Source organism: Herpailurus yagouaroundi, unplaced genomic scaffold (genome assembly GCF_014898765.1).
Source record: "Herpailurus yagouaroundi ecotype Mexico unplaced genomic scaffold, PumYag 89996, whole genome shotgun sequence".
NCBI classification, from domain to species: Eukaryota; Metazoa; Chordata; class Mammalia; order Carnivora; family Felidae; genus Herpailurus; species Herpailurus yagouaroundi.
In genome coordinates, this window is record NW_024421299.1 from 5,230 (window position 1) to 15,087 (window position 9,858).

The 9,858-nt window shown below is 39.7% G+C and overlaps 1 protein-coding gene across 1 annotated transcript; it reads right to left on the bottom strand.

Annotated features, from left to right (window-relative positions):
* Positions 1-8,868: 8,868 nt before the first annotated feature.
* Positions 8,869-9,813, bottom strand: LOC121026379 (olfactory receptor 10A3-like). Its single transcript, XM_040469242.1, has one exon. The coding sequence runs from the start codon at positions 9,811-9,813 to the stop codon at positions 8,869-8,871; it is 945 nt and encodes a 314-aa protein (XP_040325176.1).
* Between the last annotated feature and the right edge of the window lie 45 nt (positions 9,814-9,858).

Genomic DNA, 9,858 nt, shown 5'->3' on the forward strand with positions numbered 1-9,858 from the left:
GGATGTTGGAAATGAAATTCAGGCCACTAAGATAGCATTTGCAAATGAACTTATCACATTTTCATTTATCGGTGTGTCCAGAACTATACTCGTAGTCTTCCCCTAAACCTGCTCCTCACTCAGCATTCCTCATCTCAGGGAACGGCAGCTCAAAGCTTCTAGTTCCACAGGCTGAAAATCAAGGAGTCATTTGTCCTCCAAACCCATGTCAACGCCATAACCTATCTGTGGCTCTGTCTTCAAAACACAGCATATCCATTGTGAGCATTTTCTCTTTCTTTGAGCTAATACCCTGGTCCAAGCTACTTTTGTCTCTCAATCGGATAATAGCCATGGCCTTTCAACTTCTCCTTCCTGCCTTGCCTCTGCTCAAAACCCTCCAACAGCACTCTGTCCCCTTTGGTTAGAAGCCAAACCCATGGATTAACGATCTCCTCCCCCATTATTCTGTGAGCCAGCTCCATTGCATCCCCTTGTACCCTCTCACTCAGCCATTCTAGACTGCTTGCTGGTCCTCGATTCCAACAGCTATGTTCTCATCTCATAGCTATTGCCTTTGCTTTGCCCTGCACACGGACTCTGACTCACCAAAAGACTAACTCCCTTATGCCTCTTTGCTCCAGGGACAGCCTCTCCAGGACATCTTCCTAAGTCAACATATGCAACAATCAACTCCAGCCCCACCCTACTGTCCCGATTCATTTTTCTCCACAACATTCCTCAGCACAGATACATCTACATCAGAAGGACACGGGAAGGTTAGGAACAAAAAGTTGGAGAAAGATCTTCCAAAATGCTAACCAAGAGAAATTTAGATAACTATATCATTATCAGAGCGAGAAACATTACTAGGGATGAAGAGAGTCACACTTCGTAACGAGAAAAGGTTCAACCCCCCAAGAAGATAGAACAATTCTAAATCTGTGATAAACAATAATATGGCTGCAAACATAACAAGCAAATATGGACAGATACACAAGGGAACCTAAAGCACTATCACTCATAGCAGGAGACTGCAACATGCCTCTTTACGTAATTGATAGAAGAAATAAATAAAAATCCATAAGGACAAAGAAAATATTCACCATACAACTTACTCTAGCACACATAGAGAACCGGGTATCCAACACTGGGAAGAAAGCACATCGTCTTCAGTCACATGCAGGACGTGTTCAAATACCTGACAATAAACTGGGCCACAAAGAAATTATCCACAACTGTTAAAGGATTTACACCATACAGGATGTTGTGCGACCACAATGCTATTGCCAGGGCGTCTATAATTGAACATAACTGGGAAATAGCAACCTGTTTAAACTTGAGGATTACTTTTGTAAATAACATCTGAAACACAATGAATGGGCAAGAAAATTAGAAAGTATTCTGCAGAAAATAATAGTGAAGCACAGAAGGCATCCACTGCACAAAGTAGGCATGAAAAATGATGAATTAAGTGTGCACTTCCAGGTGTTAGATAAAAACAACAAAACATAGGAAAGAGATAGCGAAGATCATTCATGAAGAAGCATCTCTTAGTGAAATGGAAAGTCAGCACACATAGAGAGAGGATCAAAAAAGCCAAGCCAAACACAGTTCAAAGTCCAGTAAATCATAAACCTGTGGTTGGATTAATAAAAGATAGAAAAGAAATATAACCATCATCAGGAACTTTAAAACTGGGCATCACCACTGAACGTGCACACATTATGAAAAATATTGTGCCATATGTTTGAAGGTTAGATCCTACGAATGCTCAGAGATATAGAACGTACCAAATTGCAACTAGAACAGAAAATTTACGTCCAAAAACTATTCAAGATATGAACTTGGTAATTAAAGCCTTACAGAACAGGAAACCCCATGCTTAATAAATTTGTTCATAAATGTTACCAAACATTGAAGGAAGAAATAAATTCAATCCTCCATAAATCTATCAGAAAATTAAAAAGGGGGTAAAGTTCCCAACTACTTTTGGAGGTAGCATAACTGTAATATCAAAACAGAACAAGGACAGTGCACAACTGGAAAATTTGCAGGCTAATCTTCATGAGTGTGGATACAGAAATCCTAAAAGGGAATCAGTGGAATGTATATTAGAAAGGTAATACATTGTGACCGAGTTTATTTAGTCCCAGAAATGCAAAGTTGGTTAAATATAGGAAAACCAATCAACTAATTCACCACATTAATGGATAAATGGAGAAAAGTCTCCTAATCATTATGATTGATACAGAAAAGTTATTGAAAAACTGAACATTTTTTTCCACATCCTCTCCAACACTTACTATATCTTATTTTTTTGATACTAACCATTCTCACAGTTGTGAGATGATATCTCATTGTGGTTTTCATTTGCATTTCCCTAATGATGCGTGATGTTGAGCATCTTCTCATGTGTCTGTTGGCCATCTGTACATCTTCTTTGGAAAAATGTCTATGTCTTCTGCCCCTTTTTAATTGGATTCTTATTTTTTTGTGTGTGTTGAGTGAGTTGTATACGTTCTTTAAATATTTTATATACTAACCGTTTATTGGATATAATTTGCAAATATCTTCTCACATTTAGTAGGTTGCCTTTTAGTTTTGTTGATTGTTGGCTGTGCAGACACTTTTTATTTTTATATAGTTCCAATAGTTTATTTTTGCTTTTGTTTCCCTTGCCTCAGGAGACATATCTAGACAAATGTTGCTACAGCCAATGTCAGAGTAATTACTGCCTGTGTTCTCTTGTAAAATTTTTAAGGTTTCAGGGCTCACATTTAGGTCTTTAATCCATTTTCAGTTTACTTTTTTGTATGGTGTAAAAAGTGGTCCAATTTGATTCTTTTGCATGTAGCTGACCAGTTTTCCCAACACCATTTGAAGAAACTGTCTTTTTCTTATTGCATACTTTTTGCCTCCTTTGTAAAAAATTGATGACCATATAATCATGGGTTTATTTCTGGGTTCTCTACTCTGTTCAATGGATCTATGTATCTGTTTTCATGCCAATACCATACTCTTTTGTTTACTACAGCTTTGTGGTATATCTTGAAATCTGGGATTGTGATGCCCCAGCTTTTTTCCTCTTTTTAAGATTGCTTTGTCTATTTGGGGTCTTTTGTGGTTTCTAATTTTAGGGATTAATTATTAAAATTAGTTCCTAATTTTAGGAATCCTAATTTTAGGATTATTTGTTCTAGTTCTGTGAAAAATGCTGCTGGTATTTTTGTAGGCATTGCATTAAATGTGTAGACTGCTTTGGGTAGTATAGACCTTTTAACAATATTTGTTCTTCCGATCCATGAGCATAGAACGTCTTTCCATTTCTTTGTGTCCTCTTCCATTTCTTTCATCAGTATTTTATAGTTTTCAGAGTGCAGGCCTTTCGTCTCCTTGGTTAACTTTATTCCTAAGCATTTAATCATTTTTGGTGCAATTGTAAATGGGATTGTTTTCTTAGTTTCTCTTTCTACTACTTCACTACTAGTGCATAAGAATGTAACAGATTTCTGTATTTTGGTTTTGTATCCTGCAACCTTACTGTATTTATTTATCAGTTCTAGTAGTAGATCTAAAAGACTATTGAAGAAATCATTCAAGGGGCTCCTGTGTGGTTCAGTCAGTTAAGCATCTGACTTTGGCTCAGGTCATGATCTCACAGTTTGTGAGTTTGAGCCCCACCTTGGCATCTGTACTGACAGCTCAGAGACTGGAGCCTGCTTCAGATTCTGTATCTCCCTCTCTCTCTGCCCCTTCCCCTCCCCCCTCTCTCTTCTCCCTTCTCTCTCTCTCTCTGTCAAAAATAAATAAACATTTAAAAATTCAAAAAAATCATTCAAGGAGCACCTGGGTGGCTCAGTTGGTTAAGTGTCAGACTTTTTTTTTTTTTAATATTTATTTACTCTTGAGAGAGAGAGAGGGACAGAGGCGCAAGAGGGGAAAGGCAGAGAGAGGGGGAGACACAGAATCTGAAGCAGGCTCCGAGCTGTCAGCACAGAGCCCAACATGGGGCTCGAACTCATGGACTGTGAGATCATGACCTGAGCTAAAGTCAGACACTCAACTGACTGAGCCACCCAGATGGCCAAGTGTCAGACTCTTGATCTCAGCTCATGTTTGCTCTCAGTGTCATGAGTTCCTGGTTCCGTGCTGTCAGTGAAGCCTGAAAGGAAAGAAAGAACGAAAGAAAGAACAAAAGAAAGAAAGAAAGAAAGAGAGAGAGAGAGAGAGAGGAAGGAAGGAAGAGAAAGAAAAGAGAAAGGGGGGAGAGAAGAGAAGAGAGAAAAATCATTCAAGGAGCAGAGATGTGAATAGTATCTAGCTCATATAGTTGTGAGTATTCAATGAGAGAAGAGTATCTGGCATTTGACACGATGCCTGACACACAAGACCTTCAGCTTGCGATCCTTTTGTTGTTGTCTTCTGTAACTACTATTACTGTTATTGTAGCTGATCCTCACAGTATCTCAAATGGTATTATTACTATCCTCATGCTTTTATGATGAAGAAGCTAATGTTCAGAAAGGAGAAGTAACTGGCAAAACATGGAAGATGGCAGAGCCAGTGTTTGAGACCAGGGTTTTGTTTTTGTTTTTGTTTTTTTTTAACGTTTATTTATTTTTGAGACAGAGAGAGACAGAGCATGAACAGGGGAGGGTCAGAGAGAGGGAGACACAGAATCTGAAACAGGCTCCAGGCTCTGAGCTGTCAGCACAGAGCCCCACGCGGGGCTTGAACTCACTGACTGCGAGATCATGACCTGAGCCGAAGTCGGCTGCTTAACCGACTGAGCCTCCCAGGCGCCCCCCAGGGTTTTTTTTTTTTTTTTAACTCTTGCTGTGTGTTCCTGGTGTTTCCTCTTAAACCACGCTATCCCTTCAATCATATTCACACATATGTAATTAGCAAAGATGAGAAATGTATACTTAATCTATGTTTGTGTTTTCTAGCTCATTAAACATTCTACTATATCCTTCAAACATGTTTTTGACAAGCATATAACAGCGGTATAGGTTCTTTTGTTTTATCTGATTTTGTTGCCAGCCAAATCCATAGTAAGTAATATCTATTTCCACATGGTTTTGCCTTGGTATATCACTGGAAATTTATACTTTCCCTCTTGCAATTTAAACTATCTATACATCAAACGTTTAGACACATTGTGGCGGATATGGAAATGTGCTGCTTAGATCCCTCTCCAAGAATAGACTCACAGCCCAGGTGAATGCAGAGGTGGTGATTGACTGATACTTGCCCCTTCATGGTCAAACTCAGCTTCCAAGCCAAACCACACTCTTCTGGGAAAGGCCCCTGGTCAACAACTGAGCATGGGTCTTATTAATTCTGACCCACGCAGGATGCCTCTAATGGACAATCCAGAGCTCCCTGTTGGGTGTGCAGAAAACTTTTCCAGTCCTGGTTGGCAGTCAAAGGGCTTATCCAGCACGATCTTGTTTCAGCCCTTTATCTTTCCCAGGTACTTTCCTTCCCTGGGGGGACCCCATCTCAGTGTCTGCTTGTCAGAGAACCCAACCAGCGCAGATGGTACTTAAAGAGTCAGTGAAAGCAGACAGTAAAATAGGGTTTGGAGACTGGCTGTTTACCACCTGGCTGGACTATAGATCCCATCCCTTCTGTTATGTGGAGTGTAGACATCTCCCAGCACAACAGGAAATTCAGTGATAAAAACTTTCCGAAATGATAACTTGGAATTATATAACTATGGAGGGAAATGTACTGGCTGGTGCAATGATTGAGGCACTGAAATGTAGGAGGGGATGGGAGATAATACATCAAAAGACAACAGAATTTTATAGTTGTTATAAAATTTCTTTGACCCCCACAGGTAGATTACAAAAAAGCTGAGTGTGGTGAACAAACCATTGAAAACTAAGCGGGAGAGCTTTAGGGAAGGCGGGCAGGTGGAACTCTTCAGAGGTCGTCAAGATGGCCTGATCAGTTTGAATGAAAAAGCACACGTCAGATTTTATGCTATGAAGATGAACTTCTTTGAGTTGTTGTCTTGCACTTTATCTTACTAAGCTAAGGACATCTCTACATCCCCACCATGTGTCACTTTACAAACATTTCTGTTTAGCTTAGAAACTGGGTGCAAGTTCCTACTAGGAATAAAAAAAAAATCCCACTCTGCTGCATAAAAGAAAATTTAGATAAAAGGCCATGAAGAAAGGACAGGGTTTTCAGAGGGAGAAAAAAATTAAGGACAGTTGGGACATGGGAGAAGTAAGGAAGGCCACCATAAGGAAAGGGAGGTCTGCAGGAAGATTAAGAATTAGTTGAAAAGTGGAGTGAGAAACATATCAGATGGAGACAAAGGCATGTTTCGACAATTTCAGCTCAGAGTGGGATCGCGACACCAAAAAATGGAAAGCAGACCTTGCACCAGGAATGTAGGTGAGTGAATGAGTGTGGAAAAGGCAGAGTGCAGCATGAATGAGTAGAAAGCATAGGCAGAAAGTACCTGGGTGGCTCAACTGGTTAAGCGGCTGACTCCTGATATCTGCTCAGGTCATGATCCCACAGATGGTGAGATCGAATCCTGTGTCAGACTCTGTGCTGACAGCTCAGGGCCTGCTTAGCATTCTCTCTCTGCATGCCCCCTGCTTGTGCTGTCTCTGTCTCTCGGTCTCTCTGTCTCTCTGTCTCTCTCTCAAAATAAATTAATAAAATTTAAAAAAAGAAAAAAGAAAGAAAGCATAGCAGGCCCAGTTAAGCTGGGCTCCACACACCACACTAAAGGCTTTTTTATCCTGAATACATAGAAACCCATTGAAACGTTTTCAACAAGGAGAGACATCATAAGATTTACACTTTATTTTTTTAATGTTTATTTATTTTTGAGAGAGAGAGCTTGTGTGTGAGATAGTGGAGGAGACACAGAGAGAGAGGGAGACAGAGTATCTGAAGCTATGTCTGAGCTGTCAGCACAGAGCCTGGTGTGGGACTCGAATTCACAAACCATGAGATCATGACCTGAGCCAAAGTCGAGTGCTTAACTGACTGAGCCACCCAGGCACCCCAAGATTTATATTTTAAAGTTCCACTTTTTTCCTATCCATGTTGATTGTGGTTGACACCAGGAAAGCATGATGACCATGGTAGGTCAGTCCTACCAGCTGCCATGAGATTGAAGCTGGTACTGCCAAAGCGACTGCCATTTGGAGTAGAGTTGCAACAAGGTCCTTTTGGACTGGCTATTTTTGTCAAAGTTAAAACCAAATAGAGAATTGGCATGACTCTGAGACATCATCATATTATTCAATCAAACCTTGACCTTGCCAGTTCAACTTCTGTTTTTCACCTGGGATGAAGACATAAGCGTGGTGTGGCTTTCATGATATCTCAGAGTCAGTGATCTTCCAATAAACTGTGAACTCCTTCAGAGCAGAGACTGTATAAACCCAGGGCAGCCCCATAAATGGTCACCTCTAACAAAAACTTATTGAATGAATGAATGAATGAATGAACAAAGGAAACAACAAAAAGTAAAAAGTGAATATTTGGCTTAGGAATTAGGCTTCCAGAGACTTTTTTTTTTTTTTCTTTTCCTGAATGGCCTTATTTAGTCGCTCCCCCTCAGGACTATGAAAAGGAAATTCCAGGACAAACTCTAATGAAAAAATTTCCAAGTACATGTTTAGTGCTCTACTGAAAAGATTATAAACATTCAAATAGCATTCAAACTGCTTTCAACCATTTGATGGTTGAAATTTCTTTTTGTGAAAATCCAATCTGTTTTGCATCTCTACTTCTCATTTCTGACAGAGGCAATATTTACTAAAAATTTGCTTTTCCCACAGCTGAATGGCAATGGGAATAGTGTTTTCCCCTTTATGACCATCCCTCGAACAGAAACTAACGCAATAGGAGCTGATATAGAAGTGATATCGTTTCAATAAAGGGGTCCCTCTATTTATGACTAACAACATTAGAATAACAAGTAACTGTCAAATGTTACAAGATGAGAAATTGTTCTGGGGAAGATCAAACAGTTAGTGATTTGACTCACAACCATAGAAAATATGCCAAATAGTTTATCATTTAGTTTCCCACAATGAAAGAAATGAATCATCCTATGTCTATAAACAAAGTGTCTGGGGCACTTTGGGCCAACCAAAGGAAATTTAACAAAAGTCTCTAAAAACAGTAGTCTGTAAGTGAAAAAAGATACTCAAGTATCAAGTGAGACTTTAGGGAAGTTTCTCGTGTAGTTCTTTGCTCCCCACCATTGGGTGAATATCTAGAAATATACCAAGGGAAATCCTGTTTTGAACAATAATCTGTGTGAGTCCATGACGTGGAACCAGTTTGATCACCCCAAAATAAATGTATCTTTTCTTACTCATTCACAGAACAAGTTTTCACTCCAGGAATAAAAATCTCATCTAGTCAGTTTCGTGAAGCCCTACAGTGCTTAGTGCAACAGAGTGGGCCTTCAGGTCAGTCTGAAAAGTTACAATGACTTTGAAAAGTACTTCTGCTTTTAATAGCTAGTAAAACTTATAAGCACACATGTTCTTTATTACATCAGACCCACTTTGAAGAATCTGTCAGAAATAAAATATTACTATGATTATATGGATGTATGGAATGAGATGTTTATTGAAGTTTTGTCTTAATGACAACAATCCAGTAATGATCTAGATGATCGTAACAGAGGAACAGATTAACTGTTGTATTATATATTATATTAAAAAATGAATGACAATAATACACTACCAATATAGGAATCCCTAATATATTATTGACCTTGGAAAAATAACAAATTAAGCATGTTAATACTGAGGTATATAGAATGGCCATTTATTATATTTAAACAGAGTTTAGTCGAGCAGCGGCCAAACAGCACATAGCTTCTCAACACAATCAGAATATGTGTGAATCCACCTTTCTTCGCCACAATTTCATCAAAGCTCTTTTCATCTCGCTGTTTCTCAAGCTGTAGATCAGTGGATTCAACAGAGGTGTAAGAAGTGAGTAGGCCAATGACATCACCTTCTTTGTTTCTGGGGAGTAGCCAGATTTGGGTTGGATATAAGTCATATTGGCTGTGCCATAGAAGAGGGTCACAGACGTGAGATGGGAGGCACAGGTGGAAAAGGCCTTTTGCCTCCCAGTGGCCGATGGCATCTTCAGGATGGCAAAGAGAATCCGAATATAAGACAAGAGGATCAACACAAAGGGGACCATGACAATCAAAATGGTGCCAGTGAGCGCATAGATTTCAAACAGAAAGGTGTCTGCGCATGCAAGTTCTAGCACTGCTGGGGTTTCACAAGAGATGTGATTGATTTCATTGGGGCCACAGAAAGGAAAACTGAAAACCCATGTGGTCTGCACGGTAGCCACCATGATCCCTGAGACCCATGAGAACATTACTAATTTCATGAAAACCCTTTTGTTCATAATCATTGGGTAGCTCAGGGGATGGCAGATTGCAGCAAATCGGTCATAAGCCATCGCCCCCAGGAGAAAACATTCAGTCCCACCAAAAAGAAGAATAAAATACATCTGTGCAAAACATTCTGCAAAAGTAATTAATGTTTTTTCAGTGGAGAGGACCACCAGCGTTTCAGGCATAATGACTGCACTGAAACTCACATCCACCACAGACAGGTTCTGCAGGAACAGGTACATGGGAACGTGGAGGCTCTGTTCCAGGGAGATGATGACTATAATGATGGCATTTCCCATCAGAGTCCCAAGGTAAACAACCAAGAAAACCCCAAAGAGCTGCTCTTGGAGTTCAGGAAAGTTAGAAAAGCCCAAGAGGATGAATTCAACCACAGAGCTTTGATTTTGCCTTTTCATTTCAGTGGTGGAGAGTATATTATTTTTGTGGACGTATGTATATAA

Bases quoted from the DNA above. Each gene is read 5' to 3' on its own strand.
- LOC121026379 (XM_040469242.1), bottom strand. From the start codon at position 9,813: ATGAAAAGGCAAAATCAAAGCTCTGTGGTTGAATTCATCCTCTTGGGC.